The 27,721-nt window shown below is 40.4% G+C and overlaps 2 protein-coding genes across 3 annotated transcripts in view; one reads left to right on the top strand and one right to left on the bottom strand.

Annotated features, from left to right (window-relative positions):
• The window catches only part of Orp8 (Oxysterol-binding protein-related protein 8), a 69,241-nt gene that overhangs the window by 1,240 nt on the left and 40,280 nt on the right, over positions 1–27,721 (bottom strand). Inside the window, exons 10-20 of the mRNA XM_028305168.1 lie at positions 14,678–14,823; positions 11,606–11,784; positions 10,844–11,024; positions 10,096–10,192; positions 9,182–9,321; positions 7,876–7,932; positions 6,731–6,856; positions 5,898–6,038; positions 4,465–4,585; positions 3,530–3,572; positions 495–668 (exon numbers count right to left, since the gene is read on the bottom strand). Coding sequence (XP_028160969.1) covers positions 495–668; positions 3,530–3,572; positions 4,465–4,585; positions 5,898–6,038; positions 6,731–6,856; positions 7,876–7,932; positions 9,182–9,321; positions 10,096–10,192; positions 10,844–11,024; positions 11,606–11,784; positions 14,678–14,823 — 1,405 coding nt within the window. The remainder of the gene's footprint in view (positions 1–494; positions 669–3,529; positions 3,573–4,464; positions 4,586–5,897; positions 6,039–6,730; positions 6,857–7,875; positions 7,933–9,181; positions 9,322–10,095; positions 10,193–10,843; positions 11,025–11,605; positions 11,785–14,677; positions 14,824–27,721) is intronic.
• Positions 21,523–27,650, top strand: LOC114353251 (uncharacterized). Of its 2 annotated transcripts, none has more exons than XM_028305166.1 (2): positions 21,523–23,171; positions 23,825–27,650. In XM_028305166.1, exon 2 carries the CDS (start codon positions 23,983–23,985, stop codon positions 27,391–27,393), a length of 3,411 nt encoding a protein of 1,136 aa, XP_028160967.1. In that variant the 5' UTR covers positions 21,523–23,171; positions 23,825–23,982; the 3' UTR covers positions 27,394–27,650. The 2 variants fall into 2 exon arrangements, with proteins under 2 accessions (XP_028160967.1, XP_028160968.1); XM_028305167.1 differs by having other exon boundaries at positions 23,825–27,647.

Here is a 27,721-nt window from a genome sequence, read left to right on the forward strand (position 1 = left end):
ATTGTCATTCGAACGACCTATGAGAAACCTTAAATATTACTCACAGGCGAAGCTAGGGTTGCCAGGCGTCCGGCTTTAGCCGAACATGTTTGGCTTTTTAGGGACTTGTCCGGCCAAATATTGCCTTGTCCGGCACCGGCACTAATTGCACCCCCCCTACCCCGTCACATGTCCGGCTTTTAGGGTAAAATGTCCGGCCAAATGAAGCACAAAGTCCGGCTTTTGTGATTTTGGACATGGCAACCCTGGGCGAAGCAGGTATTTCCTTCTTCCATACTGTCTCATTTTGCTCTCTCTATTTTATTTTCATTTTTTGGTAAGTTTTGTTAGACCAAAGAAATTAATTATTATGATAACAATTTTCCATTTTTTGTAATATTGATGTGATTTGATCTTGGGTCCTCACGCGTGCGAAGCGACGGCAGAGCCAATGCGCCATTTAACCCCGTAGATATCCTACGAAATCTCAATACCCTTATGAAAACTCAACTCACGTGGTACTTTTGCTGGACCGCTTGGCTAGTTCGTCCCGGCTATCGGAGTCGGAAGCCCGACGGGATATTTCTCGGGGCCCCGCCGACACGGGGGCCCTGCCGTGCCCGGGGCCCCGTAGGGAGCCGATCACGAACTCGTCCTCGTACTCTATCACCTCGTCTGATTGCCATGGGCTGGAAGAAAAGTATTATAAATAATAATAAAATATCCTTGGACATTTTACACAGCGCCTCTAGTCCCAAACTAAACAACAAACATTGTTTAGTTTGGGACTACGGACTACTACTACGGACTTGGGACTATGGGCACAGAATAATAATAAGTACTACGTACAGAAGTTTTACTTCGCGAAGGTATTTAAAAAAATGTATGCTCAATGTCATTAACAATATGGTGTAATTTAGCCTGTCTCAAGAGTCAAGCACCATTTTGTTGACAAACGTCAGTGATCGGCACTGCGCCGAAGCTATAGGGCTGACTTCGGTAAAATGATGTGACGTGAGGTGCCAAACTGCGGAAAATGGCGGAGGAAATACATGATTTAGCATGAATTATCATGAATAATATTAACTACTTATTTACCTCATGTCAGGTTTTGGATTTTGTTCATATTTGGATTAAATGTACTGCTATATGACCTGAATGGATGTGCATCATTATTTTTTTTTATGAAGCTTAGTTTATTTTTTATGAGCGTTCAAAAATTTGGTAAAATTTTAGGAACAGATTTTTCAGAAGCTATTACTGCTATTATTACATTTTATTAAAAATAAACTAACTATTGGACTTTTGTGAATAAATAACTGTGTTTCTTATTATTTACTACAAATTTGAAATTTCGTTTTTGTTCACATAGAAAACCGGAAGTAAAGTTTTAAAATCGAATTTTACAAAACTTCGGGTTTTTTTTAATTTTTAATTTTTGTTTTAAAATATAACTAGTAGTTTATAAATAACGTGTGTAAAGTTGTAGAATGGAGTCTGTATTGGTTTTTAATTTAGACGCAGTACAGTGAGAGCGCGCCGCAATGAGCGTCATACTGGCTATCGACATTTGGCGACTCTATAAAAATTATTTGTTCGAAAATAACTCAAACGTTAATATTGTTGCATGCATACTCTTAAATAATTATAATTTTGACTCGGCGAACTTTGTACCGCCTAAAAACAATGATTGTTGGCATTGAGATGGTATTACGTCGCAGACCACCCACAACTTATTAGATAATACTCTTAAAACATTACCCTTCTTTTTGGGTAGTCGGGAATTCGGGATATGTTAGTCCAGGGTTCCAGCTATCTCCATGCCAAATTTCATTAAAATCTGTTCAGCCGTTCTTTATTTTATACATAAAACAAAGTCGTGTTAGTTACACGATTTATAAGTCAAGAACGGCTGGGCAGATTTTGATCAAATTTGATATAGAGGTAGCTAGCCAACTACCTAAAAAAGAAGAATAATGTTTTTAGCGTATTATTCAATAAGATGTGGGTAGTCCGCGACGTAATACGCACCATCTCAATGCATGCAACAATCATTGTCTGTTAGACGGTACGAAGTTCGCCGAGTCAAAATTATAATTGTTTAAGAGTATGCATGCAACAATATTAACGTTTCAGTTATTTTCGAACAAATAATTTTTATACAGTAGCCAAATGTCGATAGCCAGTATGACGCTCATTGCGGCGCGCTCGCACTGTACTGCGTCTAAATCAAAAACCAATACAGACTCTGTTAAGTATATAATAATTTTATTTAGAATATTGCTCTTGGCTGTATGTTGATGAATGGTTTGGTCATAGAGCAATAAAATATTGTCTATGTAATAAAAAAAAAAAAGTTTGTCTATTACTGTGGTCTAGGAACAGTGTTCTTACTTGCAATAAATGTGCATCAGAAAATCTCAATTTCATTGATATGTTCCATCAAAACCTACCAATTAACAGGTTATGGGCCCAGGAAATCTCTGGAATCATATTTTGAGGGAAAAATAAAGAAAACGTTATTATAATCAGTCAGTCTTTATCGTTTTCTCTTTAAATTGCATTAAAATTGAACTTATAAAGGTATATAGCCTTTTTACTCTAAAAGGTATCAAATTATGTATTAAAAAGAAAAAGAAGGATTTAAAGTCTGATTTTTTTTAAGTACTCGCAATATTCATCTACATCTATGTACATAACCCGTTCCATGGTCGGGTCTTTTACCTTAATAATTTCTCAAAACAAAATTGGTAGTACGTAAGTTAGTATCTAATGTACTTGCCACTTGGATACCTTGGTGATAAATACTAAAATGAACTTTGAAACTCTGAATCCATAATATTATCACCATGAAATGCACTATAGTTATTACTAACTACTTAACTAATGTTTGTTTACGTATAGCATTTGCGAAACAAAAAAAAATTGTAGGTTAGAATTAAACTNGTACACCATTTTCTTTATTTTCTTCCATCATACACAAGAATACGCGTGCGTGAGTCAATGTTCGCTCGTATGTGAGGCCTTGTCGAATAGTATCCTGTAGGTGGGCCATTGTGCGTGTTTTGTTTTCGATGTAAACTCGCGGAGATGAACAGGCCTGCTATGGGTACTAGACAACGGATATAAACATACTTAAATACTTTTTTTTGTAAATACAATATACATACATAGATATTATACATAGTAAGTAACACCCAATCCCGTTACAGAAATTAAAATTCATCATTTCAATTTCTGCCCGGCCGAGAATCGAACTCGAGACCTCTCGGTACAGTAGTCCGTTCTGAACCACTACACCAACCGGCCGACAAAATTAGAGTATATTAAATCTGTCATCAGCTTTGCACTGGAAGTCAAACCTTAACTTCTAACTCCTCTGATTAATTTGGCTGCGGGTCCAATGTTTAACTTTCCCCCGGGACAAACTTGACCGTCACTGGTTGTGTTATTGGCGGTCAAGCTGTAGATCCTGGCTACACAGGAGTTGCAGCGGTGGGAACGAGAGGTGGGAATAGTCCCGTTTATAATATTTAGTATAGATAATTACCTAGTGTTCACGTGATTGTATCTCCACCCCTGGTCAATGATACCTGCAAAATATCAGTACAACAATTAAAATAAAGCCTTTGACAAACTTAAAAAAAATCACTCAAAGGTATACGTCGCTCGTCGACAAACTAAAGCCCGGTCTCCGAGCACGTAGAATTTTGTCCAATGACCCCAAGCTACCCATCCTTATCGCTCGCGAGTAATTATATTGCTGTCGCGCTCGCACGCTCACTGCGGGCGCCCGTCGCACAGTCGCGACAGCAATATAATTACGCGCGAGCGATAAGGATGGGTAGCTTGGGGTCATTGGACAAAATTCTACGTGCTCAGCGACCAGACTATAAACTTTTTGACACCACTAATCAATAGAATATTTGACACTATTCCCCAATAATTCGAAATCACGACTTTTTTTAAAACTCACTTCATTCTGGTGTTAAAAACTTAATTTATATCAAATTAATTGTAAATTAGGATTTTTCGTTGCATTGTAATTGATAAAAGTAGTTTGGTGTCAACTCAATAGTGACGTCACAGGCTAGTATTGCCATACAAAATCTATGGAAGTCTCGTTTTGACAGTTTTAAAAAGTACATCAATTGATTGGTGGTGTTAAAAACCTATTGCAAAGCTCAGCTTAGGCCTCACGAATCCGCACCTTTGCGTGTTTATTTATGGCCCCAACTCTCGTTGAATGACCTATAGTAGAAAAATATAGTAGGACTAGCGACCGCCCGCGACTTCGTACGCGTGGATCCCGTTTTACCCCTTTAGGGGTGGAGTTTCGTAAAATATTTTCTTAGCGGATGCCTACGTCATAACATCTACCTGCATGCCGAATTTCAGCCCGATCCGTCCAGTGGTTTGGGCTGTGCGTTGATAGATCACTATGTCAGTCAGTCAGTCAGCTTTGAGTTATATTTAGATATTTACCGTCAGGTGGCTGTACATGCAACTCCTTATGGAAGAATCTTGGCACCCATGGCGTCACCAGATTCCTGGCGCGCGCTCTTTGCGCTTCCTCTATTATCGTCTTCTGTTCTGTCGCTGCGATCTGTGGAGAGAACGAATGAGTGAGTGAGTTGAGAATGAACGAATGAGTCATCATGAAACTTGTGCGCGTGTATGCGCGGGGTGAGTGTAATTAATGAGAGACGACACAGTACTTGTGGTTTGAACGATGTTTATTGTTCCGATCAATCGTATTACACTAACTCAATTTACATGACAACTTATTTAAATAGATGTTAATACATAGAAAACTTATGTGTGTATACGGCACAAACTCTTTGCAGTTTGAAAAAATCCCGTACGAATCGAAAGAGGGTGATTCTGGTCCTCAAATAAACCTTATTCATATCGTAAAACAGTTACAAAATCTAAAATACCGACTGCTTCAAAATAATGCCTGCGTAACAAAGAACGACCGATACCTTGACATAAACGAATGAAGGAACTATAGTCTATCTAATATAGCTTGATTAGAATGACAGCTGCCATCAAAAGTAACGACATAACTTTGTAGTAGCGATCAATGAGAGCTAAATATTGACGGACGTGAAATAATTCACGTCTGAGGTCAGACTGAGGTCGTCGAAAATATTGTTTGTTAATTTCGTGTAAATGCAGCTTTAAATTACACCAATAAGTAGTAATTCGAAATTATAAAAATCCAGCTAGATTATTAACGACGTCTCTACAAGGTTATCTCGAGTTACAAAAATGTTAGTGTTGGGACATATCGACAAATGTCATTTTAAATTAAAACTAATTTTTTAACATATTTAACTATTTTTTTTTCTAACAATTTTTTTTCATATTTACGTCAAGTTATACGTTTTTCTAAATGTTTACTATTAAAAACCAAAAAACGTTTCATTCTTAAATAATCATCACATCGGGAATCAATCACCGGTATTTTTTTGGGTATTCATAGCACCGTTGCTCTAGAAGAGATTCCCACCGCCCTCTAGCGAGAAGAAAAAACCGCTGAAGAACACTGATGACGATAAATTTTAAATTTTACTGTCTTTAAAAATATACATTTTAATTGTCATATTTATGAATAAAGATATGAAGAAAAATTGGGTGCATTTTTTTTATATAATTTTTTCGAAAACTTATCGATACATCTATGTGAACCGTACGAAACATACCCAGCACTAGTCACATTCGTTTGACAGCTGTCATTCTAATCAAGCTATATTGGATAGACTGTAAGTGATCTAAACACGTGAATAAACGAACGAATGTATGTTAAATTCAAATAAATAATTGAAGTATGAACTGATTCAACTGATCTAAAACAAATTAATGAACTGACTTATGGTATGTAAATGAATGAATGAACGAATGAATGAACTGACCTGGTCATCATTGGCAATAGCCTCTGACACTTTGACCCAGAGCCGCTGCGACTCATATTCTTGCTGGCTGTCGAGCTTCATGAGGTACCGCGTCATCCGCTGCTCCTTTAGCAAGGCCACGTCTAGGAGGTTGCTTTCTTCCTGTAGAAATAATATAAACAAAACATTTTATAGGATTTATCCGTTGTCTAGTACCCATACTAAAAGCTCTGCTTTGTTTGGGACTAGAGACGGTGTAAAATGGCCAAGGACAATATTACATTAAAAAAAATTAAGTAGTTTTGAAATCAATAAATAGTGAAATGAGTTGATGAAAAGTGACATCACAGCCTTTCCCATAGCTCTTACCGTTTTAAGAGATAAAGTGTGTCACTTGCCCTATTTTATGAACTTTGTAGGTGTTATAATCATGGCAGTGTCAACTACCCTACTGCTTTTGTCAACTACCCAATCAATACATAACCCTTGCTGCTTGATAATAAGGTTCAAAATTCATTTTTATAATTTTTTGATCTATTCAAATATTACACTAGTGTAAGTGTGCCTGTGTGCCTCAACCTTTGTTGAACGACCTATACGAGGGCATAAAGGTTCTGTAGGTAAGACGACACCAATAGAGTACAAATTCATGACAACTAGCCTCGTAAATAATTACAATACAATAATTGTAAAAAAAATATAGCTAATGCTTTCATCAGTGCAATTTGAACTCTATTAATGCCCTCGTACGAGTATAAATCGTTCATCGAAAGTTGAGGCCGCTCACAAAACCTTATGCCCTCGTATAGAACCAAAATTATTTTTTAATTTTCTGTTTTGCTGTAATAACTCACCCCAGTCCTCTTGTCTTTGATGTCGATCTTGCCGTCCCAGTAGCCTTCTATGGTGGCTATGGTGTCTTTCCCCTTCTTTATGCGGCCAGATATGGCGTTGGTCTGGTCTGAGCCGCCTAGGAACGACTGTGGATTGAAATATTGGTGTTAGAATACAATCAAAATCCATAAAGCCTGGTCCGTGAGCACGTAGAATCCCGTCCAATGACCCCAAGCTGCCCATCCTTGTCGCTCGCACGTAATCATGTTGCTGTCGCGCTCGCACACTCACTGCGGGCGCGCGTCGCACAGTCGCGACAGCAATATAATTACGCGCGAGCGATAAGGATGGGTAGCTTGGGGTCATTGGACGGGATTCTACGTGCTCACGGACCAGGCTTTACTAATAATAATATTAGCTAATTTCGCATTTATAAAAATGCGAAAGTAACTGTCTGTCTGTCTGTCTTGCTTTCACGCCTAAACCACTGAACCGACTTTGATGAAATTTGGCATAGATATAGTTTGAGTCCCGGGAAAGGGCATAGGATAGTTTTTATCCCGGTTTTTGAAACAGGGACGCGCGCGATAAAGTTTTTCTGTGACAGACAAAATTCCACGCGGGCGAAAAGCTAGTTATATATAACTTGAAAAATCGAATTGCCTAAGGCGGGAATCGAACCCACGACCTTTCGCTTGCCGGCTGACTGCTCTTCCATCTGAGCTATCAGGGTAGCTCAGATGGAAGAGCCCAGTCGAAATTAGGTAGAATACAATCGAAACAACCCGACTAGGGTTGGCAGGTCCTAAAACACAAAAGCCGGACTCTGTGCTTTATTTGGCCGGATATTTTACCCTAAAAGCCGGACATGTCACGGGGGTGGGAAGGGGGGTGCAATTAGTGTCAAAGCTTACGAGTGAATTCTATCATCATCAACGTTGCCCAACATCCTGATGCGTGCGCTTGATATTATTCTGTAGCTCGACTTTCGCCTGGTGCGGCAACCACATAAAAAGCCTAACAAAAGCCGGACAGGCCGGACAAGACAATTTTTGGCCGGACACGACCGTAAAAAGCCAAACATGTCCGGCTAAAGCCGGACACCTGGCAACCCTACCCAACAAACTTTAAAATCCCTAGCCATTTGACTGTTTAAAAAACTTACCCGCAATTTGAATTCAACGTCCGCGTGGTAACCAGTATCTGCGCACACCACGTGTACCTGTAATTAAAATAAATTTATTAATAACAAGGTTAGGTTAGAATTATTCAGCATTATTACAAAAAGTGAAACGTAAACGAACTGAAGTCGCTGACATAGCCCGACGGATTAGCAAGCTGAAGTGGCAATGGGCAGGGCACATAGCACGCAGAACTGACGGCCGATGGGGCAGCAAGATTCTAGTGTAGAGGTCACGTACCGGAAAACGTAGCGTGTGACGTCTAACCATAAGGTGTACCGACGACATCATAAAGGTAGAAGAAAGGCGCTGGATGCATGCCGCTACCAATCGGCAAAACCTGACTTAATGACTTGTTCCGCCCCAGGCCAGAAGCCGGGTATGACTTGCCCCGCTCTAGGACAGAAGCCGGGTATGACTTGCCCCGCCCTAGGTCAAAAGCCGGGTATGTCTTGCCCCGCCCCAGGCCGTATACTGTAAGAAAGCTAGAAACTTATAAACGCTTATCAGCGCTTGTCATCGCTGATCCGTTCGTTCACAAAGGAAGCAAGTTGAATGGCATTTTATATGGCAGCGTCCAGCGCGTGTTGAAACTTGTCGGCGCCGTTCAGTGCTTATCAGCGCGCGTTCATATATTTTCCTGCGCGGGTTACCAGCGCTGTCAAGCGCCGGTAAGCGCTTATAAGTTTCCAGCTTTCTTTCTGTATACGGCCTCAGGATAGAAGCCGGGTACGACCACAGAATAATAATAAGTACTACGCACAGAAGTTTTACTTCGCGAAGGTATTTAAAAAATGTAAGCTCAATGTCATTAAAATATGGTGTAATTTAGCTTGTCTCAAGAGTCAAGCACCATTTTGTTGACAAGCGTCTGTGATCGGCACTGCGCCGAAGCTATAGGGCTGACTTCGGTAAAATGATGTGACGTGAGGTGTCAAACTGCGAAAAATGGCGAGAGAAATACATGATTTAGCATGAATTATCATGAATAATATTAACTACTTATTTAACTTTTAGTGTCTTGAGGCAACTTAAAAAAGTACATTCTGTGTTTTTATTATTATTTAGGCAGTTAAATACTGCACAGTATTTAGTACAACATTTTCTTTATTTTCTTCCATCATACACAAGAATACGCGTGCGTGAGTCAATGTTCGCTCGTATGTGAGGCCTTGTCGAATAGTATCCTGTAGGTGGGCCATCGTACGTGTTTTGTTTTCGATGTAAACTCGCGGAGATGAACAGGCCTGGTACGACTGACGACGATGATGATGATGATGATGAGTTTACCTTGCCTCCCAGCTCCATGCTGAGCGTGCCGATGACGATGCCCTTGCAGTGCGCGTAGGGCGCGGTGGTGACGTAAGTCTCCCCCCAAGATAGTAGGTGCACTCGCGCGCAGCCTTCCAAGATGGCCGACGTTGAGTTACCTGGGAAACATAGATAGGTTAGATACCGGCAGACAATGATGACTGAGTATATAAATATCTTTGGACAATTTCACACAGCGCCAGCTAAAGCCTGGTCCGTGAGCACGTAGAATTTTGTCCAATGACCCCAAGCTACCCATCCTTATCGCTCGCGCGTAATTATATTGCTGTCGCGATTGTGCGACGGGCGCGCGCAGTGAGTGTGCGAACGCGACAGCAACATAATTTAGACAAAATTCTACGTGCTCACGGACCAGGCTTTAGCCCCAAAGTAAGCAACTAATATGCTTGTGGTATGGGCGCTAGATTAACGGATATACTACATACTTTTTAAATACATTACATATTATGCAAAGTAACACCCAGACCCGTAACAGAAATTAAAATTCATCATTTCAATTATTTCTGCCCGGCTGGGAATCGAACCCGGGACCGCTCGGCATTGGAGTCCGTTTCGAACCACTACACCAAACGGCCGATAATGCCACGGCAGTTTGTTGCGGCACTTCTTTTTTTATTTTTATGCTTAACAAGGCAGGTATTTGACCACAATCGCACCTGATGTTAAGTGGGATGCAGTCTAGGATGGTACATATCTGCCCTGTAAGTGCCTATTCACTCTCGCCTTGGAAAGCCAGCACTTGCCAAATATTTGTCTCGAAGTGCCGCTAGGGCAAAAAGATTTTGAGACATGTAAAGGCTCTGTAACTCTCTCTCTCTCTCTCCTTTAAGTTTTGTAGTAGGTGGTAGCAAGATATAACACAGTTAACTCACCGTAAAACTTGGATCTAGCCAGCAGACTGCCCTCTATGACGTATCCCTCCTTGCGGTTGGACACGTAGAAAGCAGATACCGGTGGGTGGTGGGACACCTGTGAACAAACAGCTGTGTTACAATGGATCTAGCACAGTGGTTCTTAACCAGTGGTCCCTGGAGGCATTCCAAGTGGTCCTCGAAGACATCGTAATAAAATATGTGGTCCCTGACAAGACAGAAATTTGGTAACATGGTCCCTCGTGACTTAAAGGTTAAGAACCACTCATCTAGCATATGGTTTATCGGTAAAAAAAAAAACACTTGACTGGAAAAATCAGTCAAAAGTAATTGACCAAGAGCATCAGTTTCAACCACTTTTGACTGTTTTTGCAGTCAAAAGCGTAATAATAATAATAAATAATAATAATAATTCCGAAATTGATTTTCAGTGGGAAACTCGGGAAACGCGGTGGCGCCTAGTATCCCGCACCTAGTGTCCGGAGCTAGCGTGCGGCGCGAGTGTCCGGCGCGAGTGTCTGGAGCTAGTATCCGGCGCTAGTGTCCGGAGTGTCCGTGCTAGTGTCCGGGCTAGTGTCCGGAGTGTCCGTGCTATTGTCCGGAGTGTCCGGGCTAGTGTCCGGAGTGTCCGGGCTAGTGTCCGAAGTGTCCGTGCTAGTGTCCGGAGTGTCCGTGCTAGTGTCCGGAGTGTCCGTGCTAGTGTCCGGAGTGTCCGGGATGTGTCCGGAATGTCCGGGCTAGTGCGCACCTGCTCCGCCACGTAGTATGTCCGGCTGTCCGCGTCGCGGTGGCGCCAGCAGCAGCGGAAAGTCTCCCCCAGGACGGGGTTGTAAGGCTTCTTGAGCCCCTTGGGCTTGCGGTACAAGCCTGACAGGTACCACCGGAGAACTGACTTGAACCTTGTGTACGGGTCTTCTTGGTTTTGCGCTCTGGAAGAAGAGAAAGAGAAAATTTTAGAGATATGACAACATCATTTTCATGTTTTTATTTTCTTGCAGAAGTACGTACTAGACTAAGAGCTGGTGAACGCCAGACCTACGTCATTTTATAAAAGCTGAAAGTTTGTCAGCGTATGCTCCCAATATAGGATGGAATGTTGGTGAATCATGAAGTTTGGGTCATCGTGGCTTTGGCAGCTATCCCAAAAAAACTGTCTGGCAAGGAGTTGGAACTGTCAAAACTGTCTGCCTGATGTGGAAACAACTTCTAACATTGCCCAAATATTATACATAAAAATCAGATTTTATGGTACGAGTATAACGTAAGTAGAATTACAGTCTATTGAATATACAGAAAAAGCCACCGTAAAAGTTACGCTCTCTGAAAAACATCGATCTTTTATACTGCGATCCACAACCCGCCTGCTAAGCATGGGGATTATGGCAAAACCCTCTACTATGGTGTAGGAGGCTCATAGTCCAGCAGAGGACTATAAAGGGCTGTTGATGATGATGATGAGTTACTAAAACATCACGGTTCGGATCAGCTAAATAAATACTACTATACTCACTGCGCCAGTATATCCGCATGGTAGTAATTGTCGGACAGTTTGTCCAGAAACGAGCGGGGTTCCAGTATGAACGTGGGTAGGACCACTTTGCTGAGGTCCATGCCAGGCCGGACTTGCTTCAGCAGGAACCAGAGTAGGGACTTGTTTTCTTCTGCCACTTCTTCTACCAACTCCCCTGCCTGGAAGATGAGAAGAAAGTTCATTACATAACCGCCTCTGTGGTCAAGTGGTAAGACCACCTGCTTCAGACGCAGAGGTCCCGGGTTCGATTCCCAGTGGGGGCAGATTTTTCTGTTCGGTTTTGTTCTGAGTTTGCCTGGCTATCTAACACCATCTTACCTAAGTCTGTAACTTGTGTTCCGGCAGTTAGAGGTAAGATAGTCAGTTCCTCTGTGGTTGAGGATTCCGAGTGAAGCTCGCTTCCACCTTCGGCCTGATCGTCACTTACCATCAGGTGAGATACAGGCCAAGATCTTCGTCGTTGTGGATAAGAAAAACATTATAGTCATCAATTCGACACTTCTTCTACTAAAGAATTTACCCCACTGGATGCATTTTACGATACTAGTTCCCACCGCTTCAACTCTTGTGTAGCCAGGATCTACAGCTTGACCGCCAATAACCCAACCAGTGAAGGTCAAGTTTGTCCCGGGGGAAAGTTACACTGTCATTGGACCCGCAACGAAATTAATCAGAAGAACATAGGAGGAGCTCGAAGTTAAGGTTCGACTGCTCCAGTACAAAGCTGATGACAGGTGGTAAAACAAAATTTGCGGTCTGTCAAAAAGGTCAGGTTAAAGTAAACGCAGCCCCCATCAAATCAACATAATTTTTGCCCCATTTTAGACGAAGCGCTTGTTTCACTACAACTATCCATCTAAGTGTTAATAGTCTAAGGGAAAACATGTTTTTTCCGATCGTAAGACAGTATTTTTCAATGTCAAACAATTCGTCAATGTCAGTTTCAAACGTCACAATTTGTACGTTTACGGTTATTGATTTCACTGATCTGTCAAACGATTGTGTGAGCGATTACTACGCATTGTATACGCGTATTTTTTCCGGTATTATATTACGCACTCTTTTGTTATTATCTATAAATACAAAAACTTATAAATAAATATCCTTGGACATTTCACACTACATTCTTAGTTCCAAATTAAGCAAAACTTATTACGGGTACCGAATACCATAAAACTGGTATGGTTATGCCCGCAAATGTTTATACTCAGCGAGTATCGAACCCGCGACATCTGGCATAGTAATCATACCTTATTATAACAGTCTTACCACCCCCACTCTTCCCGTGGATGTCGTAAGAGGCGACTAAGGGACAAATATGCGAACATCAGGCCTCCAACCCGTCTGGCCAGCGTGGGGAGTGTAGGACAAATCCTCCATTTGCCTCTGTTAAATTAGAGAAGCACCTGGATACGGTCAGTGGAAGCTCCTCTATTTGCAACTTTTATATTAGAGAGAGTCGTGCTCCTGCAGTGGAGACTAAATGACCTGTTAATGCTAATCATTTTTCTACTCACCGCTCCCGTATCCCGGTTGGGGTCTTCCACGTAGCAGCTCTCTATCCGGGCGATGACGTCATGCTTCCTGGAGGCGGTGTCCTCCCGGGGAGCGTTCATCCCTCTGGACGCCTCGCTGTCAGAGTCCGAGGCCACTACACCAAGTCGAAGAAGTGAGGATATGTGTTTGAACAACCAATGAGATTTCTTTATTTGCACTTCACCTCTCCGTTCTGTTTTGGTTCGGAAAGATCGGTTTTTCAAAGACAACTCTCTTCTCCGGTTTGGTGGACTCTCCAGCTCCTCTATGGTTGAGGATTCCAAGTATTCACTTGGAATCCTTGAGAGAGAGCTTGAGAGATCCAGGCAAGGAACTTCTCTGATGTGGATAAAAAAATAAAACTGGGCCTAAAACCTGATGGTGATGACTCGATGCTCAATCTCTGTTCGGGTCTTCGGCATAGCAGCTCTCTAAGCGATGACGTCATGCTTTCGAGTGAGACTCCATTTGCCACTGCTGAATAAGGGCTATCGTTTTAGCGCCACTGTAGAGTAAGGTCCTGTCACTTGCTAGTAGCGAAGACAGTGGCACCAACTGGTGAGCGCTAAAGTGGTAGGAGGACTATCGCATTTACACTCATCAAGATGGCGCCACTGTAGAGTAAGGTCCTGTCAATCGCCAGAGGTGCCAACTGTTAAGTATAAAAACGATAGCCCTCATTAGAGAAAGTCGTGATCCTGCAGTGCAGACTAAATGACCTGTTAATGCCAATCATTTTTCTACTCACCGCTCCCGTATCCCGGTTGGGGTCTTCCACGTAGCAGCTCTCTATCCGGGCGATGACGTCATGCTTCCTGGAGGCGGTGTCCTCCCGGGGAGCGTTCATCCCTCTGGACGCCTCGCTGTCAGAGTCCGAGGCCACTACACCAAGTCGAAGAAGTGAGGATATGTGTTTGAACAACCAATGAGATTTCTTTATTTGCACTTCACCTCTCCGTTCTGTTTTGGTTCGGAAAGATCGGTTTTTCAAAGACAACTCTCTTCTCCATTTTGGTGGGATTTCCAGCTCCTCTATGGTTGAGGATTCCAAGTGGATCGCTTGAGAGACGCAGGCAAAGAACTTCTCCGATGTGGATAAAAAAAGAAAACTGAGCCTAAAACCTGATGGTGATGACTCGATGCTCAAGTATCTCTGTTCGGGTCCTCGACATATAGCAGCTCTCTAAGCGATGACGTCATGCTTTCGAGTGAGACTCCATTTGCCACTGCTGAATAAGGGCTATCGTTTTAGCGCTCACCAGTTTGCGCCACTGTAGATTAAGGTCCTGTCACTTGCTAGTAGCGAAGACAGTGGCACCAACTGGTGAGCGCTAAAGTGGTAGGAGGACTATCGCATTTGCACTCATCAAGATGGCGCCACTGTAGAGTAAGGTCCTGTCAATCGCCAGAGGTGCCAACTGTTAAGTATAAAAACGATAGCCCTCATTACAGAAAGTCGTGATCCTGCAGTGTAGACTAAATGACCTGTTAATGCCAATCATTTTTTCTACTCACCGCTCCCGTATCCCGGTTGGGGTCTTCCACGTAGCAGCTCTCTATCCGGGCGATGACGTCATGCTTCCTGGAGGCGGTGTCCTCCCGGGGAGCGTTCATCCCTCTGGACGCCTCGCTGTCAGAGTCCGATGCCACGCCCGCTAGCTCTGAGGGCAGAAGGGAGGAGTGTGCAGTGATAGCTAGCTGGTACGGAACACTTGGGATGGTCAGAAATGTAACAGAATAGTAAAAGACGTGTTGACACCACCAATCATTTAATGCGTTTGATTCTATTTCTAAAATTTTATAAAGTCTAAGGGCTATATTTCACCGGGACACCATGGCGGCGCAACCAGTCGCCGGCTACCAACAAAATGTATACAGCTCTATAGAGAGTTACTCACCTGGTGTCCGTTTGGTTGCGCAAAGCTGTATACATTTTGTTGGTAGCCGGCGACTGGTTGCGCCGCCATGGTGTCCCGGTGAAATATAGCCCTTAGACTTTATAAAATTTTAGAAATAGAATCAAACGCATTAAATGANTATTCTATCTATGCGATGTTCATTTGCACCTAAAAAGTGTTATAAACACTTAAATAAAACATTTATGAAACCATGATTTAAGATCTTCAAAGCTTTTGAAAATATTTTGACAGCTGGTAGCGACCTCTAAATCTTAACCAAAAAAAAAACAAAAAAAGCTAATTTCATATTTAGAGGTATATAAAGTGCCCCGGGGAGAATTCAAAAGTCGAAAAATAAGGACCACCCTACTACAGAGCCACAATAAAAACGGAAGTGCGACGTAATATATTGCCCCAGAAGTGTTACAACACTTAGTTACGGGTATTATTACATTATATTTATTATTCGCTCACTCTCTAATCGGCTGGTTTGACGTGCTAATATAATTGATCTGGTTTGAACATTATTTATTGTTTAAAGTGTTTAATTTGATAATTGTTTTAAGGAAGTAGCAGCTACATTTGTCTTCATTTTATATTTTGTCAATTACTATTGTTATGAACTATTTTACTTGATTAAAAAATAGTTAAGACTTTCAGACAATTTTATTTGTAATTAAAATTAGTTTAACAACAATAAAAGTTAGTTAAAATAGGTACAATACAATAATTATTTTTTACTTTGAAATAATTTATATTAGTGGTTTATTTTAAACAGAAAACAAAACACTGATCAAAACACCACTGAAGCCCAGCTTGAGGCCTTTTTTAAGTCCAACATTCAATAAGGAAATAATTATTTTACTTACCAATTTGATACATAAACAACATTAAAATAAATTATTATCATCTCCTAAATTGCGAATAAACAACAACAAAATTTCATTGAAGTTTTAATTAATGAAAGATCATATTCCTCGTAATTTGATAATCAAACTCTGTAACTTTTGATGAGCTATGATGAAATAACAAATTCCAGTAAATTTATTACAATCGAGTCAGGCTTTAATTTCTAATTTGTAGTAATTGAATAAAGTCATAAAAGTAATTTATTTTCTGCAAACAGGCTTTTAAAAAGCGCTTTTACACGTCCCAATATTACTTCATCCCTACCACTGCTTCGGGATAGTACAGGACTTGGGACAGTATTCCACAACAAGATATTGACACTCTTGTTTTTAGTATGCAGAACCGCTGCAGATGTGTATACGGACCAGTGCTGAGAAGATCAGTGCAAGAAATTCAGTCCCCATGTAAGAATCTGGTAAAGAATGGGGTTGGTAATTGGCATTAAGCTCTCTATTTTGTACTTTTGCTATAATAACATGTGCGAGCAATAAAGTGAATACATGCTAGCAGAAATGATATTTTACAGACCACATACATATAAAATTGAACTATAGTATCGATTTTACTAGAAAACAAAATACAAAAGGAACTGTAGAGGAATGTAGCACAACCACCCAATACAAAAATAAACAAAACAAACCTATTTTTAAAGTTCACCAACTCACTCAGGGCTAGCGTTCAAGTTAGGTAACCTAACTTTGAAAGGCACAGTTAATGAAAATACAACTTAAAGGTTTTGCCTTGAGAGTCTATTTTCAAATGGATTTAAAACCATCCCGACTAGTCGTGACCGGACTCCTGTGACTGAGTACAAAAGTTTAACGAAAACAGCCAGTCAAAAACAAGGAGTTTTAATGACAAGAAATATGATGAAAAGCAATGAATACTTTTATTTTATTTTACCAAGCGTTCTTAATTCAAAAGATAAAAGACAATATATTATATTATATTGTAATTCGTTGATACTTATTATCAGTTTAGGCCGCCTAACCAACAATTCGTAGAAATAATACTTACTACATAGAGCACTTGCATCAAGAGAAATCTACTGTGACACCTCAATTGAATAAGTGACGTTGTCAATTTCTATGGACAAAACGAGCTCTACCTTGTTTGTTCTGAAAAGCCACCCCCACTTAGCCTAGTTCTAATTACTTAAGTAAGCACAATTAAGATTCTTTAGTCCTTAGAATGTATTCTATTTTTTCTTTAATTCCCGAAGTAGGTGTTTATCCCATTAGATCCACTTGTTCAAACTTCATTACCCAACGCACCCTACTGAGACTGACTGTTGTATTTTCCCTACATCCACGAACAAGTAACTTTACAAACTAGTTTGTGGAATCGATACATTTCTAGTGCTTTTAAGGCTTCTTGCTTGCCGTCAGTGCTATAATTGAAGATCTAAGGAGAAACCTATTCCGGTGAGCCGTTTGTTTTGCCTGATTGATGCAGTAGTCAGAGAAAATAGATATAATTTATAGACAGATACTCTTTAGTACAGTCTCTGGCACATAACGTTCGAGAAGAGAGCGTATCTTCACCTTAAAGGCCGGCAACGCACCTGTAACGCCCCTGGTACTGCGGGTGTCTATGGGCGACGGTAATCACTTACCATCAGTAGGCCTAAGATGCGCGCCGTGATAAGTTTTATCGTCGTCAAAATGTATGGGCAAAATCGATAAAATGGCGTGATAACCGCTTATCGCGGCGCGCATCTTAGGCCTACAGGTGATGCGTCTGCTCGTTTGCCTCTTGTCAAATAAAAAAAAAAGATTAAAAAATATGCTGGAAAATAACACCTATTACAAATTACATTAGATGCCACAGTTCATTAAAAATAAAAGAATTTTATCTGTATCCTTCATATTGTTTTGTTAGTTACCTAAAAGTAAATAGAAACCTTAAACATAACTACATAGAAAGGATTGGTATTGTATATCGTAACTATGTAGCGACCGTGGACCGGAAGACGTAGTGTAGGCAATTCTCCCACTCGGTTATAGACTCGGTGGACCGATGATCTAGTAAAGGTCGCTGGATGTGGGCAGTACAGAACCGGTCGTTGTAGAAATCCTTGAGGGCCGTCTTTGTCCTGCATACACGTCATTTAGCTGAAAAGCACGAACAGCATTTTTAGACTGGCTTTGAAGTTATGGTAGTTCTCTGTAATTATGAAACAAATCGGTTAATACAACCCTTTTACTCATAAATACTTCATTAGACCAAAAATCGATACCAACCCGAGTTGCGGCTTTGAATGAAATGTCAAATTAATTTACAAATAGCCTTTAGACTTCTATAAATAACATCTGGATCTGAAAGACCTTATCTAGCCGCTCCCCAGGGACGCTATCGCATTGCAAATGGCGGCCGAGGCTACGTTCAGGATCAAGTTTATTCTATTTTAAGTGCAAACGCGACTGGGAATTTAAACTAGCTATTTATTAGCATTTTATTAAAGACTCCCGTGGATCCCGTTTTACCCCCTTAGGGGTGGAGTTTCGTAAAATCCTTTCTTAGCGGATGCCTACGTCATAACATCTACCTGCATGCCAAATTTCAGCCCGATCCGTCCAGTGGTTTGGACTGTGCGTTGATAGTTCACCGCGCATAATATGCATATAAGCTATGTGTTGTTTTAAAACAAAACATTCGTATTATCTTTCTAAATAGCGTTGCTAATATTAATTACTAATTTATTGTATTAATTACATTTTAATTAGGTGTAATATGTAGCATGATTCCTTGTTTCCGTAATTAGTTATGTTCATGCTATTATTATCTTTGGCAAAAAAGAAAAAAAAAGAGATGTCTGTGGTAGCTCTTTAATCTATGCTTGTCGCCATTAAACATTCATTGAAANAATTTCACATACGCTCGCGTACGTCACTGTACCTCTGTAGGCAGCCGGGCATGCCAAAGAATGGATAGTGCAGCAGAATTTTCTCTTCTGAATCTTTCAAATATGAAAGATATTTTTGAACCAGAATCAACCGTTTTCTTTGAAATAATGATTCTATTTTATGGGTTATGCTCTGGTTTCGCTTCAAATAATTAGTTATTGGCAGTAACGTGTGAATAATTCAATTGTTACGTTGACAGCGTGCTTGGCCGGTAAAAACTGTGTCTTTCTAGCAATATTTGTATTATGATTTATACGAGTGGCCCTTCTGCGTTCACGATGATTCTATGAGCTCTTACTGTGAGCATAAAATACTGAGAGGAAACAGCCCTGACGCTGCATGCAACCCAGTGTAGGGAGGGATGAAACATTAAGTACAGGCGAGAATAGCACATCAACCTTCATAATGTGGCCTCTGATTTTAAACTAGCGGCCGCCCGCGAGTTCGTACGCGTGGATCCCGTTTTACCCCCTTAGGGGTGGAGTTTCGTAAAATCCTTTCTTAGCGGATGCCTACGTCAAAACATCTACTTGCTTGCCAAATTTCAGCTCGATCCGTCCAGTGGTTTGGCTTGTGCGTTGATAGATCACTATGTCAGGTACACTCTGATGAGACTGTCCATACACAAGCTTTCAAGCTAGGTATACCTTCTGTATTCTGTGTTATAAGTCAACTGCGCGCGCACAGGGCCGCCTCAAGGGCCCTCATTCCGCGTCACAGACAAGAGGGTAGTTGTGGAATGATGGTGGTTACTTATGGTGTTTAAGCATAGATTGAAGTTATGCTGGATCAGCATTTAGAGCAGACAAAATTAGTACCTACTTAGCAATTAATTTTAGGAGATACGTCTGAATTATTATCAAACAATGCTCTAAATATATTCATTATGTTATGTTTTGATCTGATTTAGGGTTTAAATTCGATTCAAAATTATTTCTTAATTCCCTTTTTTCAAAGACAATACTTACACATACATACTCCAAAAAGGCATTGAGAAGAAGTTACTATAAGAGAGACTCTGTCACCTTTGTCAACCCTTTGTTACCGATTTATATTTATATTTAGTACCATGTCCCGTACCTCACATTTAAAATCCTTCCCTGTCTGTAAACCGCGATATATTTGGAAACTTTTTTACGGCAGAATTTAAGGGTTATTGCTGTCATATAATGGAGGGATTGCTGCGGTTTGCGGGCCGGCGACAAATATGTGCTCATGGAGCTCAGGTTAGGGTGACCACCTGTCTTCGCTGATATTCGCGGAGCCAATAAAACTCAGGTTTGATGACTATTTCGTATTATTTGAAAATGTATTACAATAGTGCGTATCGCGCGGCGACTGGAAGGTAAGTGATTTTGACAGTACAAAATAGTATGAAGTTTAAAAACGCCTGCGATAAAGCAATAGCAAACAATTACACGTACCTACTAGAAATTACGATTTAGTTAGGAAAGGAAGTTAATTGATTATTTAATTATAAGTTATACAATTAAGTATTAGAGACGCTTGATAGACGGATTGAGCCGCAAGACCACCCTTTAGAGGTAAGTTCGTTGCTGACTCCACATAGCAGCAGCATCGGCGTCGCTGTGACACACTACTTTCTATGTATTTCTTTATAAAAACTTGCAGACGACGTGGTCGCTAGCAACGGATGCTTTTTCATAGAAATACATAGAATAGACTGCGGACGATTTAAATTCATTCAATGAAAAAAAATCTACACTAAAACGTAGAAAAATAATTACTAATTACCTACTTATTTATTAGGACGAATTATTAATATTTATGTAGGTATACCATGATTGANCCGGCTACCAACAAAATGTATACAGCTCTATAGAGAGTTACTCACCTGGTGTCCGTTTGGTTGCGCAAAGCTGTATACATTTTGTTGGTAGCCGGCGACTGGTTGCGCCGCCATGGTGTCCCGGTGAAATATAGCCCTAAGATCATTTGGTCCACAGAATTTGGTGAAATTATTCTATTTATCCTTTCGTCTATTTCTTTCTTTATTTCTATCTCAAATAGGCGTTTCATTTACAGATGCCGTATTTTCGAATATGTGTTTCTCTTTCACTCCAGAAATGCCAACATAAGCGAAAGCGAAAATATTTCCCAAAAAAAGTTGCTGTATCTCAACCCTAGGCATGTATTTGAACACAATCGCACCCGGTGCGATATTGTTACAGAATTGACAGATTACTGACCATCCCAATATTCAACACTATTATTATCTTTGGCAAAAAAGAAAAAAAAAAAAGAGATGTCTGTGGTAGCTCTTTAATCTATGCTTGTCGCCATTAAAACATTCATTGAAATACAGTCCTTTTTTATTTGCTCTAATTCGAAAATCTAATAAAAACACACTTAGGCGTCATCACACTAACATTTGGTCCAAATCGAGCCGGATACGAGCCGAACTACAAGAAAAAGTGTGTTTCGAGCGGTGGGCCGAGTTTTTGAGTGAACAATTTATGTGAACAATAAACTGCGCATGTGGTGTGCATTGGAATGCAAAGAACTCTCGGCTGCCGGTTTTTGCAAGTTCAGTTATCAGTGCGAATTATCTACAATACGAACGATTACTATACAAACTGGGTTTCTAATGTGTTGTGAACTTGACAATTACANGAACTACAAGAAAAAGTGTGTTTCGAGCGGTGGGCCGAGTTTTTTGAGTGAACAATTTATGTGAACAATAAACTGCGCATGTGGTGTGCATTGGAATGCAAAGAAATCTCGGCTGCCGGTTTTTGCAAGTTCAGTTATCAGTGCGAATTATCTACAATACGAACGATTACTATACAAACTGGGTTTCTAGTGTTGTGAACTTGGCAATTACAATATTGAGCGAGCATTGCAATTCACAGTGAACTATAACCTCCTACGTTTGGTTGTTGCAATTTCAAGATGGCGAAAGACTCTGGAAAACTAAAAGTGTTGTTTGCATTACAAGATGAGTGCAAAAACAATTTAGTGAAAGCGGAAACAAATTTCAAGAAATCACCTAGAGATAGGTTAAAAAGACCATATTTGGAAGCTAGACTGGAATCACTAGAGAGTTTATACTATAGCTTCAAGGAAGGACATAAGGCAATAGTGTCCGAAACTTTGACGGACCGCAACCACCCGTACTTCATTGAAGATAAATATGAAAATTTCGAGGAACTATACATTCAGTATAAGGCGTTGTTGCGAGAGAATCTACAATCATTACTAACGTCTACACAGACAACAACGACAACACCAGTGGTTACCCAAAATCTTGGTCAATGCGACTTAAAACTACCTCGTATTACATTACCGACATTTAGTGGAAAGTATGAAGAGTGGCAAACATTTTTCGACATGTTCTCATCATTAATACATCAAAATAAACATATTACGGCAGTAGAAAAGCTTCATTATTTGAAGAGTAATTTATCGGGTGAAGCACAAAACCTATTGAGTAACTTTTCTACTACAGATGCGAACTACGAGGAAGCTTGGAAACAGCTGATGAGACGCTATAACAATAAGAGATACATAAGTAATGCAGTGTTGAGAAATTTGTTTTCAGTGAAAAAACTGAATAATGAGTCGGCTAATTTGATTAAACAATTGCTGGATACTACATCAACATGTTTGAAGTCGTTGGATAACATAGGTGTTAGCACGAGTGAATGGGATGCGATTATAGTGTTTTTAGTCGTGTCAAAGCTAGACACTGAATCAATCAAACAGTGGGAACAACATATGAATTCCGTAAACAGTGATGAGCTACCGACGTGGGAACAATTACGAGAATATTTAGAGAGCAGATTCAGGTCTTTAGAGATGATTGATACAAATGTGACACGCACCATACCAGCACGCACCACACCAGCTGCTAAGCCTAAAGCTTTTCATGCTTCTATTGAGAACAAATGTAAAATGTGTCAAGAAAACCATTTCCTTAATCAGTGCAAAGAATATGGATTGTTAACACCCAACAAAAGACAAGATTTTGTGCAAAGTAACAAGCTATGCTTCAATTGTTTATCACCTACACATTCCGTCGCGAAGTGTCGTCTTCCAACGAGCTGCAAGAGATGTGGACGTCGTCACCATACTACCCTACATTATGAGAGAGAGAACAGAGATTCCAATCAGCAAACTACTGCAGCGAACGAGAGAGATGGAGCCACAGTGACATCTAGAGATTACCAATGTGAGAGAACGAGTACATCATCAGGTGGTACCCATATTACTACAGCATTTTCTAGAGGCAAACTTCAGCCAACCTGTGTCCTGTTAGCAACGGCTAGAGTTAAGGTATTTAGTTCAACTAATTGTAAACATACTGTAAGAGCTTTACTTGATCAGGGGTCTCAGGCTTCTTTTGTGACTGAGGCCACAGTACAGTTACTCGGTTTATCACGTAAACCNAAATAATCTATTTACATTTTGCTGTACAAAAAAGAAACTTAGAAAAAGGATCGGAAATTGAAATCTCAAAGCACCACGCATTTAACGGCACACATTTTACACAAAATATTCTGTTCAATATTTTTTTTAGAGTTAGGAGAGTCTTGAAAATGTCTTAACAGTATGGCAACCCCAGCTCCGTGGGTGTTCATGCTATTATTATCTTTGGCAAAAAAGAAAAAAAAAGAGATGTCTGTGGTAGCTCTTTAATCTATGCTTGTCGCCATTAAACATTCATTGAAATACAGTCCTTTTTTATTTGCTCTAATTCGAAAATCTAGTAAAAACACACTTAGGCTGTGACGTGTTTGTGACTGAGGCCACAGTACAGTTACTTGGTTTATCACGTAAACCTGTAAGTGGTTGGGTGTCAGGGTTGGGGGATGGTTCTTTTAGAATTAAACACTCAGTTTCACTTCACCTTGTGTCACGCCATAATCCACAACGTGTTATCCAAGTAAATGCATATGTGTTACATTCCTTAACATCTTTGCTTCCAGCTACACAACTCAGCACACCATCGTGGTCAGATATTGATAACCTACCATTGGCTGACCCCACCTATGCAACGCCAGGGAAGATAGAGGTCTTACTTGGAGCAGACGTTTATAGTGAAATAATACTGGAAGGAGTAATCAAGCAGACTGAAGGGAGCCTGATGGCGCAAAACACAGTATTCGGATGGATAATATCAGGGAAAGTGACACCAGAGCCCGGTGAGTCATCACAAGCTAATTTTACGAGCATGCACATACATATTGAGGAGGATGACTTATTGAAGAAGTTCTGGGAAATGGAGAATGAGCCTAATACAATACAAAAGGAAATGACAGAGAGCGAAAAGTTATGTGAAAAGATATTTGAAGCAACAACAGTGAGAGATGAGGAAGGAAGATTTGTTGTGAGATTGCCATTTGCAACGGATGATCCTAAAAGTAAATATGGTCATTCTGAAGAGATTGCTATCAAAAGATTGGAGTCATTAGAGAGAAAATTATCGAGAGATCCTAAGCTGAGAGAAGAATACAACAAAGTGTTTCAGGAGTATTTGACTTTAAATCATATGAGACCGGTTTACGAACATGAGTTGGAGAATAACAAGGCAGTGTATCTTCCTCACCATGCCGTGATAAGAGAAGATAAGGAGACTACAAAACTACGAATCGTGTTTAACGCATCGAGTAAAGGAGACAACAATGTATCACTCAACGATGACCTACTTGTTGGTCCCAAATTGCAACAAGATTTAAGACATATTCTGATGAGATGGAGAAACCATAAGATATGTCTTATCGCGGATATCGTCAAAATGTATAGAATGATCTGTGTAGCGGACGAGCATACAGATTTTCAGAGAATTGTATGGCGATTCACTTCAAATGAACCCATCCAACACTTCAAGTTATTACGCCTGACGTTTGGTACTGCATGCGCGCCGTATCTGGCAGTCAAAGCTTTACAGAGCCTAGCCAAGTTAGAGGAAGATAGGTATCCGCTAGCAGCCAAATTAACTAAGACAGATTATTATATGGACGATCTAATTACTGGAGCAAACACAGAAAGTGAGGCATTACAAATATACGATGAGATGAATAGGTTAATGAAATTGGGTGGATTCAAACTTCAAAAATGGAATAGTAACTGTGAAAACATAGTAGAGAAAATACAAGATAAAAATGAGCAAAATGGTAAGCAAGTAACACCTATTAAATTGAACAAGACCATCAAGGTCCTTGGAGTGAGTTGGTGCAGAATAACAGACAATTTTGTGTACACAGTGGAGTTACCAGATCCCAAGGAACCGATTACCAAAAGAAAAGTGTTAGCTGATGTAGCAAAGCTTTACGACCCAGAGGGCTGGATTGCTCCAGTCGTTGTTAACGCCAAGAAATTTATACAAACACTGTGGAAATCAGGACTATTGTGGGATCAAAGCTTACCTGAGGACATCCTGAGTGAGTGGTTGGAGTATAGAAGTAGCTTGGCAGATTTGAGGGAACTGAAAATACCAAGATGGTTTAACGCTACACCAGGTTCTAAACAGGAATTACACGTGTTTTCAGATGCTTCCAAATCAGCCTTCGCAGCTGCTGTCTACATACGAGTCACCGATGAATCAAACAATGTTCATGTTCACCTGGTAACGGCAAAAACCAAAGTGGCCCCAATAGAGAAGGAAATCACGATCCCGAGGCTGGAGTTGTGCGGTGCTACCTTGGCGACCAAACTCATATGGGAAGTATCGCAGGTTATGGAGATACCCAAAGAGCATTTGTTTGGCTGGACAGACTCCACGATCGTGCTCGCATGGCTGAGAGGAGGCGCATCTCGGTGGACTACATTTGTGAGTAATCGGGTGTCCACTATTCTAAATATAATGAACGTTGAACAATGGAATCACGTACCTACAGAATCAAACCCTGCAGACTGTGCCTCGCGAGGTGTGACCCCGAGGGATCTCATTGCACATCCTTTATGGTGGCAGGGCCCGCAGTGGTTGTCGAAGAGTAAACTTGAGACGAATACTACATCAATTGAAGACACGCACGAGGAAGAGAAAGTTAAGGCTCTAACTGTTTCAACCAACATTGAAGAAGACTTTATCTGGTCGAGATTTTCTTCTTTATCGAGGTTACTAAAGGTCCTGTCATACTGTAGAAGAGTTAAGATACCAAGAGATGAGAGATTAAACTTACCGAAATTTATAACAGTTGACGAACTTAGAGAGACATTATTGATCTGCGTTAAACAAGTCCAACAGATAGAATTTGAGAGTGAAATAAAACACCTGAAAGCTAAAGGATGTGTACCTAAGAAAAGTCCTTTGCGCACTTTATGTCCTTTCTTGGATGAAAAGGGAATTTTAAGAGTGTCAGGTCGCATCTCACATTCAGACGCAAGTTATGATACGCGACATCCAATGATTATGCCTGCTAAAAGTCATTTTACCAAGCTTTTAATTGTTGATGCGCATCATCAGACTGCTCACGGAGGTCCGCAAGCTACGCTTAATTTCTTAAGGTCTAAGTTCTGGATCATACAAGCCAAAGAGCGTGTCAAAAAGACCTTTAGAGAATGTGTGACTTGTTTGAGATATACATCAAGGAAGAACACTCCATTGATGGGTCTTCTTCCAGAGTCAAGATTAAAACCGAGTAAACCCTTTAAATCTACAGGAGTAGATTATTTTGGGCCAATACAAATAAGATTTTCACCAGGTAGAGGAGCCAAATCCTATAAGGGCTATGGATGTCTTTTTGTGTGCATGGCTACTAAAGCCATACACTTGGAAGCCGTCACTGACTTGACCGCAAAGGCATTCATTGCGGCCTTTCGGCGTTTCACAGCACGACGTGGCCATTGTCAAGACTTATGGAGTGATAACGGCACTAATTTTGTTGGCGCCGACAAGGAAATACAAGATATGTTCAATAATGCCAAATCATCACTTCCTGAAGAGATAGCAAAACTGCTTGTGTTAGAGCGCACAAATTGGCATTTTATACCTCCGCACTCACCCAATTTCGGAGGGTTGTGGGAAGCGGGCGTGCGTAGCACTAAAACACATCTGCGTAAAATGCTTGGAAACACTACACTTACCTACGAAGAGCTGGCAACGGTCCTGGCACAGGTGGAGGCTTGTCTAAATTCGCGTCCCATAAGCTTAATTAGTGATGACCCTAACGATCCCCTGCCTTTGACACCAGGCCACTTTCTCATAGGCGAACCATTAATAAATATTGTTGATCAAGAAGTCGATGGTAATTATAAGGGTTTAGATAGATGGAGGATGACTCAAAGAATTGTTAATCATTTCTGGAATAGGTGGTATAGAGAGTATTTGGGTAATCTTAATCAGAGATATAAGTGGAATTCACAAAATAAAGAACCTGAAATAGGTAATATTGTAATCTTAAAGGAAGATAATATGCCGCCTGCTAAATGGCTATTAGGTAAAATTATACAAAAACATCCTGGTTCTGATAACATTACAAGAGTTGTATCTGTCAAATGTAAATCTGGTATATTCAAGCGTCCAGTAAGTAAGCTCTGTTTAATTACTAAATAGGTTTTGTTCATGCTGGTTAACGGTTTAGTTTTGTGTAACTACATATTTGTAAAACCTACTTAAGTTCATTATTAAGTTATTAGTATCTATTCACAGCATAAATATGTTCCTATAGCAGTGCTAAATGTATCAAGTAGGTACATTAAGACAAACTTATTATGTAAAATTTGATATATTAAGCATTTAAATATTTAAGTTTAAAGTGTTATTTAAGAACTAAGTTCTTGGTGGGCGGAATGTTCATGCTATTATTATCTTTGGCAAAAAAGAAAAAAAAAAAAAAGATGTCTGTGGTAGCTCTTTAATCTATGCTTGTCGCCATTAAAAC

This window comes from Ostrinia furnacalis, unplaced genomic scaffold, assembly GCF_004193835.3.
Source record: "Ostrinia furnacalis isolate ACB-3 unplaced genomic scaffold, ASM419383v2 OfSCF1638, whole genome shotgun sequence".
Classification (NCBI taxonomy): domain Eukaryota; kingdom Metazoa; phylum Arthropoda; class Insecta; order Lepidoptera; family Crambidae; genus Ostrinia; species Ostrinia furnacalis.